At 70.2% G+C, this 13756-nt stretch overlaps 3 protein-coding genes across 3 annotated transcripts; 2 read left to right on the forward strand and 1 right to left on the reverse strand.

Moving 5' to 3' along the window:
* The first annotated feature begins 89 nt into the window (after positions 1-89).
* PLTP (phospholipid transfer protein) lies at positions 90-5628 on the forward strand. The gene is made up of 16 exons (XM_048050650.2): positions 90-1349; positions 2083-2201; positions 2394-2493; positions 2560-2688; positions 2791-2946; positions 3112-3175; positions 3344-3407; positions 3499-3590; positions 3722-3898; positions 4046-4105; positions 4223-4387; positions 4569-4636; positions 4718-4760; positions 4965-5028; positions 5109-5185; positions 5295-5628. The coding sequence occupies exons 1-16, from the start codon at positions 979-981 to the stop codon at positions 5424-5426; spliced, it is 1881 nt and encodes a 626-aa protein (XP_047906607.2). The 5' UTR covers positions 90-978; the 3' UTR covers positions 5427-5628.
* Positions 5629-5989: 361 nt separating this feature from the next.
* On the reverse strand, positions 5990-10420 carry CTSA (cathepsin A). The gene is made up of 15 exons (XM_066978482.1): positions 10293-10420; positions 10017-10180; positions 9826-9937; positions 9680-9730; positions 9299-9385; positions 9050-9205; positions 8612-8703; positions 8176-8260; positions 7976-8067; positions 7682-7760; positions 7388-7536; positions 7241-7316; positions 7060-7149; positions 6786-6887; positions 5990-6625 (listed from the first exon to the last, which is right to left on the reverse strand). Exons 2-15 carry the CDS (start codon positions 10178-10180, stop codon positions 6542-6544), a joined length of 1419 nt encoding a protein of 472 aa, XP_066834583.1. The 5' UTR covers positions 10293-10420; the 3' UTR covers positions 5990-6541.
* Positions 10421-10522: 102 nt separating this feature from the next.
* NEURL2 (neuralized E3 ubiquitin protein ligase 2) lies at positions 10523-13738 on the forward strand. The gene is made up of 2 exons (XM_013198495.3): positions 10523-11666; positions 13517-13738. The coding sequence occupies exons 1-2, from the start codon at positions 10979-10981 to the stop codon at positions 13630-13632; spliced, it is 804 nt and encodes a 267-aa protein (XP_013053949.2). The 5' UTR covers positions 10523-10978; the 3' UTR covers positions 13633-13738.
* Positions 13739-13756: the final 18 nt, after the last annotated feature.

Genomic DNA, 13756 nt, shown 5'->3' on the forward strand with positions numbered 1-13756 from the left:
TGAGCAGGGCCCCGCGGGGCTCAGCCCGCCCGGGAGCGGGCACCGGGAGCGGCCCCCCCACACCCCCCCCACCCCGTGGAAGCACCGTGGGGCCCGGCAGCTCCCAGCCCCGAGGCCCCTTCGTGCCCTTTGGCTCCCGGCCGCCCCCCGCCGCCCGGGTCCCCGGGGGCTTTTCCTCCCTGTGGGCCGTGACCCGGCCTGCTCGCGCCCCGCACGAGTCCTGCCCTCTGCACCGGGAGCACCGGGGTCAGTTTAAGCAGTTAATGCTGGCGAAGCAGTTCTGGGGGGATAAGTGCTGTGTAAGCACCAAGGCTCCCTCCTTGCAGAACACGAGCCCCACGCAGCCCGGCTGTGCATGGCGCAGATAATCGCCCCGACCGCAAAGCGCTGGCTCAGGCTGACTCCTCTCTGCAGGAGCCTGGAGGAGGGGGAAAGGGGGGACGCGGGCGGGTTTGTCCAGGGCTCCGGGAACAGAAAGCCCAAAGCCTCCTCAAAGCCTCGTTCTTTGTAACCAAACGGGGCTCGCAGCAAAACGCGTTTGTGCCTCGCCTCCCTTGGGCCGAGAGGTGCTGCTGCGTCCCAGCCCTCCCGGCTGTCCCCACCCCAGTGACAGGCGCTCGCTGGGTCAGGAGGGGAGCGTGGGCATTGCTGGGCCCCTCCGCGCCCCCCAGGCAGCCAGGAGCAAGCCCTGGAGAGCCCAGGCTGTGTCCTGGGAGCGGCCCTGAGGCTCTGGCAGCTGTTGCAGCTTCCCCGCCGGGGCTCCCGTCACGGACGGGCTCAGAGCAGCGTCCCCCAGCCCGGGGCCGAGGGACCTGCGTCGCCCTGCGGCCCGGTGCGGAGCCCGTGGGGCAGCGTTGGGGCTGGCGGGGAGCCTGGCACCTGCGGGGCTGGGGGCGGCGCTGCCCCAAAGTGCCCCAGCCAGGCCCCACGTGCGAGGTTTGCCCCACGCAGGGCCGAGCGGTGCCGGGACGCCTGGCGATGCTGAGGGACGTGGCGGTGGCTGCCCGTGCGGGACGGGGGGCACGTTATGGGGTGCTGCCGGGCGCTGTGTGCGTGGTGGGGAGCGGGGCCCGGCGCTCAGCCCGCGGCCGGGGTGTCCGAGCAGCCCGCTGTCTGCCGGTGCTGGCAGGCAGCCGGGGACCTGCGCTGCGGGGCCGGCATCCTCCCGTCCCGCTGTGTCTCCTCCCAGCTGCGGGCCCACAAGGGGTGGCGGCTGGTGGGCTATATAAAGGCAGGGGAACCTCAGCCAGCTCAAAAGAAACTCCTGGAGCTACTGGTGTTCTCCCTCCCTCCCTCCCTTCACGTGATTCAGCTTCCCCACACCAGGGAAGCCGAGGACAAGTCATACTGTAAGTACCCAAACTGAGCTGGCGTTGTGTCGGCGGGCCCCCGCCGGCCGTGCGTGGCCCTCGGGGAAGGATGGAGGCTCTGGTCCCCGAGCAGGAGGGGGCCCGTCCTCCTCTCCCTTGTAGAGAACCGGGCAAAAACGCTGTGGGGAAACCCTGGACGGTCCCGCAGTCCTGCAGGCAGCTCTGCCTGTCGCTGCTGGACGGGGAGGCTCCAGCCCCCGGCCCGGCCCGGCACCCACGGGGCCGTGGGCGGCAGCACATCTCCGTGGGGGGGCGGCCAGGGTCTGCCCCGTGGCTGCGGGGGAGGCCCCACGGGAGGGCTCCCTTCCCCGCGCCGTGCTGGGCTCCCCGCTGCCGCACCACGCGCAGGGCTCGCGCCTCGCCGTGCGGTTCGGGGAGCTGGGCAGGGTGGGACGCTGCCGGCACCGCAGGAGCCGGCTGGAGCGCACCCTGGGGGCGTGAGCCCGTGGGCCCACGGGGTCTGCCGGGGGCTTCTGTGCAGCACCCTGGGGAGGGGGTTGCTGGCCCACGGGCACTCAGGAGATGGGGACCTGGGTGGCATCGGGGTTTCGGGGCGCGGGGTGCAGCAGAGCCCCGGGGTGGTCCTAGGGTCCGGGCTGCCCCCGCGCTGCGGGCAGGGTGGGCAGCGGCCGCATCCCCCCCAGGGGGGGTCGGTTCCCCCCATGGGCGCCCCACCGGGCCGGCCCGCGCTGCCCCCGCGCTCTGCCTCCAGGTGCGAGATGGCTGCCGGCAGCCGCCTCCTCCTCCTGCTGCTGCTGCCCTGCCTGGCCACGGCCTCGCTTAGCCCGCCCGGCTGCAGGATCCGGATTACCTCCAAGGGGCTGGACCTGGGTAAGGGGCCGGCCGGGACCCCGCTCCTGGGGCCTGGGTAAGAGGCAGGTCGCGGCGCTGCTCGCGGGGCCCAGCCTGCGCCGCCCCCGTGGGGGGCAGCGGGAGAGGAGCCGAGGCACGGCCGGGTGGGCGACGCTGGCGGAGCACGGCGCAGCCTGCCTGTGGCCAGCCCGGGCTCGCTCTGCGTTGCAGTGAAGCAGGAGGGGCTGCGCTTCGTGGAGCAGGAGCTGGAGAACATCACGGTGTCGGACCTGCACGGCAAGGAGGGGCAGTTCCACTACAACATCAGCCAGTGAGTGCCGCCCTCGCCCCCCGCGCGGCGACCCCCGGCTCGGCCTCACCGTCCCCTCCCCGGCAGGGTGAAGGTGGTGGACCTGCAGCTGCCCTTCTCCGACCTGCACTTCCAGCCGCAGCAGCACCTCGCCTTCAACATCAACAACGCCTCCATCAGCCTGCGCTTCCGCCGCCAGCTGCTCTACTGGTTCTTGTGAGTTCCCCCGCTCCTGCCCGCCGGGGTGCCACGGGCACCTTGCTGCCCCGGAGCTGCTCGGAGCTGCGTGCTCCTCCCGTCTGTTCCCCTTGCTTCCAGTTATGACATCGGGTCCATCAATGCTTCTGCCGATGGCGTCCACATCCACACGGTGCTGCAGCTGGCCAAGGACGAGGTCGGGCGCCTCAAGATCTCCAACATCTCGTGCAATGCCTCCATTGCCAGAATGCACGCAGGCTTCTCTGGCACGCTCAGGTACACCCGACCCCGCCGTGGCAGCCGCGTCCCTCTGCCAGGCCGGCTCTGCCCGCGCCCAGCTCGCCCCGTGCCAGCCCAGCGCGCCCAGGCTGTGCTGCCTTTGAGGCACAAGGGGTGGAGGGACAGGGCTGGAGGCTGCTGCAGAGCTGTTCTGTCCTGCAGGAAGGTCTACGAGTTCCTGAGCACCTTCATTGTCACAGGGATGCGCTTCCTCGTCAGCCAGCAGGTAGGGCTGCGAGCGGGGACGGGGCACGGAGGTGATGCGGGGCCTCCCCCGGCCCCGCAGCAGGAGGGGCTGTCCCCAGGGAAGGTGGAGGAGGGCCCTGGGTCCCCAGCCAGAGCAGGGGTAGCCCCACTGCCGTGATTCCCCTCAGCCCAGCCACATCCCTTTCAGATCTGCCCGTCCCTGGAGCACGCCAGCCTGGTGCTGCTGAACTCCCTGCTGGACACGGTGCCAGGTGAGCGTTGTTCTGCGGGACAGGACCGAGCTGAGCACAGGACCGCAGGGCATCCTGCGGGCTTCGTCACGGCAGCACCTCTTCCTGGCAGTGAGGAACTACGTGGATGATCACATTGGGATCGACTACTCCCTCCTGCGGGATCCATCTGTCTCCCCAGACACCCTTGACCTAGACTTCAAGGTGCACACCGCATCCTGCCCTGCCTCCCCCTGCTTCCCTCGGAGCCGCCCCGCGCCAGCGCGCGCACCGGGCAGCACGGCGCAGGGCAGGCTGCGCTACAGCTGCAGAAACATCTGCTGCTCGCGGCCCAGGGCATGTTCTTCTACCGTGCGAGGGAGAGCCAGGAACTGGAGAACCACGCGGTGGAGCCGGTGATCAAGGAGACCGAGCGCATGGTCTACGTCGCCTTCTCCGAGTACTTCTTTGACTCAGCCATGCACGCGTACTTCCAGGCGGGCGTGCTGGCCATAGAGCTCGAGGGGGAGAAGGTAAGCAGCACGGGTCGCCCGCCGGGCAGGGGCAGGGGCTGGGGGAGAGGGAGGCAGCCAGGGGGAGGCAGGAGGTGCTGCCCGGGGAGCAGCTCTGCTGGGGCAGCAGTAACGGCTCTCATCCACAGAGGTTTCTCCTCCCTGCAGGTGCCCAAGGACCTGGAGGTTTTGCTGAGAGCCACCTTCTTTGGGACCATCTTCATGCTGGTGAGAGGAGCTTGCCCCTGGGGCGGGTGAGGCACCGGGGGGCCCTGGGTGCGTGTGGGGACACGGCTGTGCCCGGGCTGGCTGTGCCCGGGGCTGGCTCACCCGCTGCCTCCCCAGAGCCCCGCCGTGGTGGATGCGCCCCTGCGCCTGGTGCTTCAGGTGTCGGCTCCCCCCCGCTGCGTGATCAAACCCTCGGGCACCTCCGTCTCCGTCTCTGCCTTCCTCAACATCTCGCTGGTGCCTGCGGGCCGCCCCCCAGTGCAGCTCTCCAGCATGGCCATGGTGAGCGCTGCGCCCCCAGCACAGCCCCCAGCACGCAGGGCAGGAGCACCCCCCCCCCCGGGGGAAGGCTGCAGTGTCCCAAAGCAAAGGGACAGCGGGGCCCGGGGGGCAAGAGCAGCGCCCAGCCTGGCCAGCTGCCTGCCCGCAGCGCAGCAGGGCTCCCACAGGTCTCTGTCCCTAGGAAACGAAGCTGAGCGCCAAGGTGTTCCTGCAGGGGAAGGCGCTGCGCGTGCAGCTGGACCTGCGGCGGTAGGGCCCGCGCTGGGGTCCCGCGGGGGTGCAGGGACGAGCCCCCTCTGCCCCGGCTCACGGCAGCTTTCCCTCCCGCAGGTTTCGCATCTACTCCAAGCAGTCAGCGCTGGAATCGCTGGCGGTGAGCAGACCCGGTGCCAGCCCGGGGGGGGTCCAACCTCCCTGAGCAGCCCCCAGCCGCAGCAGGGAGCAGCCGGGGGGGAAGGGGGTGAAGCCCGGGCCCCCCCCCTTCCAGCCCAGCCCTTGGGAAGCCCAGGCACAGCCCGCCCTGCCGGGCAGCTCTGCCCCCCCCCCCCGGGTGCTCACCCTCCCTCCTCTCCCCCAGCTGTTCTCACTGCAGGCCCCGCTGAAAACCCTGCTGCAGCTGACGATCATGCCCATCATTAACGGTGAGCATCCCCCCGCCTGCACGCAGCTGGGCCGGGGCAGGGGCACTCTGCTCTCTGCTTACTGCATCTCCTCCCCGCAGAGAGAACGAGAAAAGGGGTGCAGATCCCGCTGCCGGAAGGCATGGACTTCACCAGGGAGGTGGTCACCAACCACGCGGTGCGTGAGCACGGTGGGGACAGCCCGGGCCCCTGCAGCAGGCACCGGGACCGTGCCCGGCAGGGTGCAGGCACGGCCAGCCCCGGGCTGACACGCTTTCCCTTTGCAGGGATTCCTCACGGTGGGGGCTGATCTCCACTTCCAGAAGGGGCTGCGGGAAGTGATTGAGAAATACCACGCCGTCCCCGCAGCCCCCACCTCACCGCCCGCAGCGCCCAGCGCAGATCCCCGCCAGCTGTAGCTCCCACTCGCTCCTTCACCCTGGACAGAGGGCAGATCCCGGGCTGGACCCGTAGGCTGTAGGTAGGAAGCAGCATCCCCAGCACCACTAGAGCATCCCGCAGGGCTTCTGCGCCCTGGTGGGTGGCAGCAAGGCGGAGACAGCTGCTCTGGGAACCCCTGCTGCACCCTTGTCATTACACTAATAAACCACTCGACGCCAACCCGTGCTGCCTCGTTGCTTGGAGGATGAGCCCACCGCAGACCGCACGGCTGCCAGCCCTTGGGGAGAGCGGAGGGACAGCCAGCACTGCTCCCCCAGGCGCCTGGGAGGCAACGCAGCTGAGAACAGGGGCAGGGGGGCCTGGAGCAACTTGGTCCTTGCTCCTGGGGCTGGCTGAGTTGTGGGAAGCCCCAGTGCGCCCTGCAGGAGGAGGCGGCACAGCCCACAGGCCCCGGGCCCCTGCAGGGCGCAGCAGCACTCATGTCTGCTGGCTGCTGGGCAAGGAGCCTGAGAAAGCAAAAGAAAGCAAAGCAAAGGGTAGCGGAGAGGTGGGAGCAGCTGGTTAATGAGGAGCAGAACAACCTTGTTCAGAGAGTTTATTGTGAGGTCCCAAGAGCACTGCATGCCCCAGGCAGGGGGATTGTCTTCACCGTAAGTCACCTTTCACTGAGATCAGGGTGGGAGTGGTTTCAGGGGGAGCAGAAAGCCCCCGTGGGGCAGCTCACAGCCACCGCGTGAACTGTGCTTAGCAGGGAGCAGCTGGCTCAGAGCCTGCCCAGGGCAACGTGCGTGCAGAGGCTGCAGTGCAGAGGGAAGTGGCAGGCACTGCTCCCGCCCCAGAGGGAAGTAGTTGCCTCCGGAGAGGGGGTAGAGGAGAGACAGGAAGCCACAGCGAGGAGGCAGCTGCAGCGCCCGGCAGGGACGGAGCCCCAGGGACTCCTCTCCCCCCAGCCTGCAGGAAGCGCCCCTCCACGCCGTTCACCCCGGCTGCTGTCCTGACAGGCTGAGCCGAGCCCCGCCAGCTGCAAGTGGCTTGCGGTGTGGCACAGCCAAGCAGCAGCGAGGACGAGCCATGCAGGAGGCAGCCGGCGCGTGCAGGCAGGTGGAAGCACCACGCGCAGCCTCGGCGGCTCCTAGTAAGGCTCATTCTTAATGAACCGGCTGAACACGGTGAAGGCAGCGAGGGGCTGGTCCGTGGGCACCATGTGGCCGGCTCCCTGCAGGGAACAGGCAGCGGTGGTGGTCAGTGCCCTGCAGAGCCTCCAGCTGCCCACTGCGCCGCTCCCCCTCCACCCCGCTGCACTCCTCAGCACCAGGGTCTGCCCACACCGCAGCCAGCAGCCTCACGCTCCATCACAGCACCCCCCACAGCCCTACCTTGACGGTGAGGAAGGCAATGTTGGTGAACTCCTTCACAAAGCCCCCGATCTGGTTCTCGCCTCCTTCGGTGTAGAGCCAGGGCCGGCGAGACACCTGCACCTGGGGCCGGAGGCAGCACCGTCAGCACCCGGCCGAGCCCTGGCTGCCCGGACGGGCTCCCAGCCCTGCCCCGGGGCTCCCAGCGCTGCACTGGTGCCCAGCTGACCTGGGCAGCCCGGAGCTCCCTGGGACTGGTGACAAGGCTGGCCTAGAGCCTGCTCTGCGCATTTACCTTCTGGCACAGGGAGTCCACAAACCACTCATCCCCGAGGAAGTTGCAGGCCATGTCGACATCCCCGTTGTACACCAGGATCCGGTATTTCTGTGGAGCAGGAGGAGCTGAGCGCTGTGCAGGGCAGCGGCCCCGGGCAGGCAGGAGGCCCGTCGGGGAGAGCTGCTCGCCCCGCACGTACCATGGCTCCGAGCAGCTTCAGGTACTGCTCGGTCATCTGCATGTAGAGGCGCTTGTAGCTGCGGTTCACCTCGAAGCTGGGGAAGAAGCGTCAGCACCAGGCAGCTGCTCACCCTCCTGGCCACATCCCTGCCCGCAGCTTGCTCACCTGCACACCTGCCACTCGGGCGCCTCAGGGGGGATGTGGAGAGCCTTCCTCACCTCCGGGGAATTCAGATACATGGTGGGTGCTGTGGAGTTGGTGCACGGCGGGTCCATCCGCACCTTCTTACGGGCTACAGGCATGCGGAACAGGTTCTGGAAGAGTCAGGAGAGGCCCTGCAGCGGCAGCACCTCGGCGCTGCTCCCTGAGAGGGGCTGCTCTGCCCGCTCAGCCCCCGGGCAGCGCGGCCGGCCGGGCAGAGGGTGCTCGCAGCCCCGTGTCACAGGCGCCCAGGCTCACCTGTCGCCAGGAGAACCTCATCGGCATCCGGATGAAGGAGTTTCCCAGGTCGTGTGTGACGAGGTAGTCGCCCTCGTACCTGCAGGCAGACCAAGCACAGAGACAGGCTGAAAGCCCTGGAGGAACGAGGGCCTGGGGAACAACCTGGGGCCCCCCCAGGGAAGAGGGGGCCCTGCCAGCAGCCAGAGGCAGCACGGCCCTGCCCACCCCACCAGGTCCCCCTGCAGGCAGGGACCCCCCCGCACGCTGCAAGCTGGTGCCCAGGGACAGCTCCACTGCTGCGGCCGCTCTCACCTCATGCTCCCAGGGACACCGCCAGCACACGGGGCGTAGAGATTGTAGATGTTGAGGCCGGACTCCTCTACAATCTGGATCATCTCCTCCATCTGCAAGGAGCCACAAGAAGGGCTTGGGACTGAGCAGGATGCTTGATGGACAGGAGCCACTCACAGGCACCAGAGAGGGGCACGCGGCCGGGGCTCTGGCTCCCTCACCTTGAGCGTGCAGTTAAGGTTGGAGTTGTCGTGGAAGTTGCACTTCCCCTGGGAGCAGCAGAAGGTCTGTAAGTCCTTCCACAGCCTGTGGGGAGAGCCCAGAGGACCTGCAGCGAGCTGCCAGAGCTGACGCCGACACGAAGCCAGCAGCCACGGGCACGCTGCAGGACCTCTGCCTGGTGGCTGCGCAGCTCAGCCCAGTGCCCTGGGGGCTGGCAGAGCCCCGGACAGACACAGCCCTTGGAGCCGCGCAGGACGAGGGGCCACCTCCACAGCCCAAGCACTGGTCCAAGTCAGGCCAGAGATTGCCCGGAAAGCAGGTGAGCCTGCCTCTGTCCCCCACACCGCTCACCCAGCTGGCCCTGGCCCACGCTGCGCCCCCCTCCTGCTCGCCCAGGGACAGCGGAACCAGCGGCAGCGCTCCCCCAGCTCTTACTGGGTCCCCAGCAGGCCGTGGTAATAGGCGAAGTAAACCAGCGAGTTGTCGTTGATCTCATAGGAGGAGAGGCCGTTTCCCACAGCGATTCCCTGTGAAGCAAGAAGAAAACAACTCTGCGGCGTCCCAGCTCCCCGCAGGGCGGCCACAGCCGCATCGGCGTCAGGCAGGAAGCAGATGTGGCCCCAGATGCGGCCCTGTTTACTCCACAGTGGGGAACAGGAAAGGTTGCGGGTGCCTGAGTGCTCCCCCGGTCCCACGCAGCAGGGACACATCCGCCGGCGGCCGCTGCCAGCACCCCGGAGGAGATGAAAGGCTGCGGGGCCAGGCCCGCCCCGTGCCCTGGACCGGGCCCCACGCTGCAGCTGCCGGCCGGGCCCCCGCGAGGCCGTGCCGACCCCTCCGCCCCCCAGCCCCGCACAGAGCAGCGCCGCTCACCTTCAGGTTGAGGCTGGGGTCCTGCATCACCCACTCGGCCAGCGTGGGGATGTAAACCCCCCCGTAGCTCTCCCCCGTGAGGAAGAGGTCGTTCTTGGAGTACTCGGGGAAGAGCCGGAAGAACTCCTTCAGCGCCAGGTAGTTGTTGTGAGCGACCTGCAGGCACAGGGAGTGAGCACAGCCAGCGGGGCAGCCCCCGGAGCGGGGCAGGCACGAGGCTGGGTGCTCCCAGCAGGCAGGGTCACTCGCCTCAGTGTCATTCGTGGCGTACTTCTTGTCCTCGGAGTACGAGAAGCCAACGCCAGCGGGGGACTCCAGGTAGAGCATGTTGGCAATCTGCAGGGACACCAGGGGAGCTGCAGAACAGGGGAAGCCCTCCTCCTGGCTCCCGGGGGGAGCCACTGGGACAGAGGGCTACCGGCCTTCATCTACAGCGGTGTTTGTGTCTGCCACGCCAGTGCTGCACCAGAGGGCCACATTGCTGCCCTGCTTGGGAGCGGGCTTCAGAGCAGGGGGGTCGGGCAGAGGGGGCTCAGCCCCGCCGGAGAGCGGCAGGAGCTGGCTCGGAGCCGGCCGTGCCCCTTGCAGGGTGCGGCTGCCCAGGCAGGTGGGGCCGCTCCCCGCCCGTACCTTGTTCCAGGCGTAGTCGTTGTACTTCAGGCTGACCCCATCGGGCTGCACCTACGGAGGGAGAAGGCGGCGGCTGCCGGGCAGGGGGCACGGCGGGGACGGCCCCAGCGGGCCGCAGCCCGCGAGCCCCCGCAGCGGGCACTGACCAGGAAGGGGCCGTGCTCCTTCAGGAAGCCCTCCATGGAGCTGCAGCCGGGGCCGCCGTTCAGCCACAGCACCACGGGGCTGCCGCGGGGGTCGCTCTGCGCCTCCACGAACCTGCGGGAGGGGGCCGTGAGCGCCCGGGGAGCCCCGGCCCGGCCCCGCCCGGCCCCGCCCGGGGGCAGCCCCCACGTACCAGTAGTGCAGGCGGGCGGCGGGCCCGGCGCGGAGGTGCCCCGAGAAGTGGCGGAAGGCCGCCTGCTTGGGCAGCCCGGGCAGGAACCGCACCTCGTGGCCCGGCGGCGCGGCGAGGCCCGGCCCCAGCAGCAGCAGCAGCGCGCACAGCACCGCCGGCACCATCTGCGGGACAGCGGCAGCTGGGGGCGCGCCGCGGGACCCGGGAAGGCCCCGGAGCTGCTCCCGCTCCCGGTGCCCCCCCCCCCCAGCCCGCTCCCCCCCCCCCCCCGCTGACCCCGCTCCCGGTCCCGCAGCGGCTCCCGGCGGCGCAGCGCCGCGCGGCACGTGACACCCGCCCATATGATCCCCGGCCGGTCACGTGCACGGGGGCGGGGCTCCGCCGGGGGGCGGGGCTCCGCCGGGGGGCGGGGCTCGCGGCGGCCAATCGGCGCGCCGCCCACGCGCCCGGCCCCGCCCCCCTCCCCACGCCGCGCGCCGGTCCCGAGCCCGCGGGCACCGCGCGCACACGGGGGGCACCGGCACGGCCCCGCCCGGCCCCGGCCCTGGCACGGCCCGGCGCGGCCTGCCCGCCCGGCCCCCCCGTGTCAGCCCCACGCGTGGGCCCCGCGCCGCGGGACCTGGCCCAAATCGCCCCGGGCCGGGCCCAAACCGCGCCGGTCCCGGCGGTGCCGCGGCCCCGAGACCGCCGCCACAGCGCCCCGGGCAGCGGCGGGGCCGGCCGGCCGTGCCTCGGGACACGCGGCCCCGGGGACGGCGCCCGGTGCTCGGGGCTCGACACGAGTGGGAAAGCGGGGGGATGGGGGGGTTGGAGGGACCCCCGGTCCCGGTCCCGGCCCCGGCCCCGGCCCCGGCCTCGCCGCGCCCCGCCGCCCCCCCGGCCCCGAGCACTAGGACCCCCCGGCCCCGCGCGGCAGCAGCTGCCCGGAGCCGCCCGGGCCGGGTAAAAATAGCGGCGGGGCCATGGCGGAGCCGGCAGCCCCGGGGCGCCCCGCCGCCCGCTTCCACCGCGTGCACGGCGCCAACGTCCGGCTGGACGCCGCGCGCACCCGCGCCACGCGCGTGGAGAGCTTCGCCAACGCGCTGTGCTTCAGCCAGGAGCCGCTGGCGCCCGGGGAGATCTTCCTGGTGGAGATCGAGGAGAAGGAGCCGGGCTGGTGCGGGCACCTGCGCGTGGGGCTGACGGCCCGCGACCCGCAGAGCCTGCCCGCCGTGCCCGAGTACTCGCTGCCCGACCTGGTCAGCCTGGGCGACTCCTGGGTCTTCGCCATCACCCGCAGCCACAACCGCGTGCCGCCGGACGGCGAGGAGGCGCCGCGGGCGCGGGGCCCGCTCTGGGCGCCCGAGCTGCTGATCGAGCGGGTGCGCATCCCCCGCGACAAGCTGGTGGGGCGCAGCCGGCCCGGGCGCTACAGCCACCTCCTGGACGAGCTGTACAGGACCAACGCGCTGCCCCCCACCGCCCGGCGCAGCCGCATCGGCGTGCTGTACGCCCCGCGGCCCGACGGCACCGCCGACATGCACATCGTCATCAACGGCGAGGACATGGGGCCCAGCGCCCGCGGCCTGCCCGCCGCCCGCCCGCTCTACGCCGTCGTCGACGTCTTCGCCTCCACCAAGAGCGTCCGGGTGATCCAGGTGGAATACGGCTGTGGGTATCTGCCCCCCGCGGGCACAGAAATGGGGGGGGGGGTTACCCCTCGGGCTCACGGGCAGTGTCTGAGTGGGACACGGGGCGTGGGGCTCACGGGAGCACCCTGGGGGCCCCGCAGAGCACAGGTGGGACCCCCCAGTACCACTCGTGGGCAGCTCCCATGCGCTCTGCCGCACCGTGCTGGGGCTGGGGGTGTGGGAGCAGCTCCCCCACGCGTGGGCACGGAGCCAGCAGCAGCACCGGGGCAGAGCCGGCCTGAGGGTCCCGTCCTGTCCCATCCCGTCCCTTCCCTTGGGCACGAGGCAGCCGGAGCGGGGTCGTGCTGCTGTGGCACGTGAGCAGCGGGCTGACAGCCTGCGGTGCCGCCCGCGCTTGGGCAATATCCGGGCGTTCCCGTGGCTGCCAGCGAAGGCATCCCAGGCTGGGTGGGGAAGGGAAGCCCAGCGCTGTCACTGGCTCCTGCGAGCACTCAGGTGCTAATTAGCACCATGTTGGCAAAGCCAGCACGTGCTCGGGATTATGTGAGACGTGAGCCAGAAGGAAAGCTAGCTCCTGGCTGGGCCACCCTCACGCTGCCTACCACCTCTGTTTTATATAACTGGGAGATAATTAGCTATCTGCATCACAAGTGGAAGGCCAGAGACAGCTCAGTGAGACACCAGCCCCGGGGCAGACCGCCTGCTGCGCGTGGGCACCCACCGCCTCTCCCTCTGGCCCAAAGTTCAGCCGCTGCTATCCCAAGGCCGAAACCCGGGGTTCTCCTGCGCCGGCCGCGCTGGGGGTGACCGGCACCCAGCTCGCTGCTGGAGGCTGCCGAGCTGCTGCGAGAGCCCCGGCCCGGAGCTGGGCAGAGCCGTGCTCCCTGCCCTCCACAGATTTCAGCAGCTGCTCTTGCTGCAACACTTCCTTTGGGTTTACAAATCAGTTCAGGGGCAGACGGTGAAGTGAAACTCAGAGGGGAGCAGCTGGAGCGCAGCACTGCGCAGGGGGGGCAGGGAGAAAGGAGGGGGCACGGAGCTGCTGGGGCCCGGGGCGGCTGCTGCTTCTCACCAAGCACTCAGGGAGCCGCAGCCCCGCGGCCCTGGCACGCAGAGATAAGCACTCCAGACGTCCCAGAGAGCCCAAGGCCAGGAGCCGGCGCGGCGCGGTGTGCTCACAGAGCTCTGCTTTGCCTGCTGCCGTCTCGAGGCCCTGGCAGCCATGTGAGAGCCTGGGCAGCGCGACGCCGTGGGCAGCGCGACGCCGTGGGCTGCGCTCCCGCCATCGGGGGAGCCGCGACCCTTAGGCAGCGAGCCAGCTCCGGGCTGTGTCGGCGAGCGGCCGGCCGCCCCGCGCCCGCACTGCTGGGCGCTGCCGCGAGCTCACAGAAGAGGAATGGCGTGTCACAGGGCAGGGCAGGGGCTGGCTGAACTCCGCGGCGGAAGGCAGGCGTCCCAAAAGCATCATGTGAGCTGCCTCTGTGGCCAGATTGCCAGAGAAGTTGATCACGCAGTCTGGCAGGCGTGCAGGCCACCGAGGGGATAGGGATGAAAGGAAAACACCGCGTGGGCATGCGAGCCTCAGGGGAACCACGTGGCAGCCCGGAGAGAAAACAAATGCAAAACAGCCACAGTCGTGCAGCAATTAGGGTCAGAACTCCGGAGCTCTCCAGCTCTGCCCCTGGCTGGAGCGCCCGGCACAGCCTAAAGCCCTGCACGGCGAAGCTCTGCGGGCGAGAGCTGCCCTGCAGCAGGCAAACTCCCCAAATGCTGCCCGAAACCATGGGGCCAGCGGGGAGCCCCCCCCCAGCCCTCTCAGCACACAGCAGTCCCAGCCCCTCCAGCAGCCTCTTTCTGTCCTCTCCCCAGTGCCCTCGCTGCAGACGCTGTGCCGGCTGGTCATCCAGAAGCACGTAGTGCACCGCCTGGCCATCGACGGCTTGGACCTGCCCCCCCCGCTGAAGCACTTCTGCAAACACGAGTGAGGTGCCCGCGCCCCGCAGGGACCTTCCCCCGTCACCGGGTACGGCTGGGCTCACGCGCTCGGGGGGCACCGCGGGGCTGAGTGAGCAATAAACGCCTCCAGCCACAGCTCGAGCAGTGCTGGTG

This window comes from Anser cygnoides, chromosome 16 (genome assembly GCF_040182565.1).
Source record: "Anser cygnoides isolate HZ-2024a breed goose chromosome 16, Taihu_goose_T2T_genome, whole genome shotgun sequence".
Classification (NCBI taxonomy): domain Eukaryota; kingdom Metazoa; phylum Chordata; class Aves; order Anseriformes; family Anatidae; genus Anser; species Anser cygnoides.

What these genes read in the sequence shown, in the direction of transcription:
- NEURL2 (XM_013198495.3), top strand. Translation starts at nt 10,979, where the DNA reads ATGGCGGAGCCGGCAGCCCCGGGGCGCCCCGCCGCCCGCTTCCACCGC. An exon ending in GATCCAGGTGGAATACGGCT is followed by an intron (nt 11,667 to 13,516) that starts GTGGGTATCTGC and finishes TCCTCTCCCCAG; the next exon opens with TGCCCTCGCTGCAGACGCTG.
- CTSA (XM_066978482.1), bottom strand. Translation starts at nt 10,180, where the DNA reads ATGGTGCCGGCGGTGCTGTGCGCGCTGCTGCTGCTGCTGGGGCCGGGC. An exon ending in ACGACTACGCCTGGAACAAG is followed by an intron (nt 9,386 to 9,679) that starts GTACGGGCGGGG and finishes GTGTCCCTGCAG; the next exon opens with ATTGCCAACATGCTCTACCT. An exon ending in TGAGGTTCTCCTGGCGACAG is followed by an intron (nt 7,537 to 7,681) that starts GTGAGCCTGGGC and finishes TGACTCTTCCAG; the next exon opens with AACCTGTTCCGCATGCCTGT.
- PLTP (XM_048050650.2), top strand. Translation starts at nt 979, where the DNA reads ATGCTGAGGGACGTGGCGGTGGCTGCCCGTGCGGGACGGGGGGCACGT. An exon ending in TTCCACTACAACATCAGCCA is followed by an intron (nt 2,494 to 2,559) that starts GTGAGTGCCGCC and finishes CCTCCCCGGCAG; the next exon opens with GGTGAAGGTGGTGGACCTGC. An exon ending in AGCTCTCCAGCATGGCCATG is followed by an intron (nt 4,388 to 4,568) that starts GTGAGCGCTGCG and finishes CTCTGTCCCTAG; the next exon opens with GAAACGAAGCTGAGCGCCAA.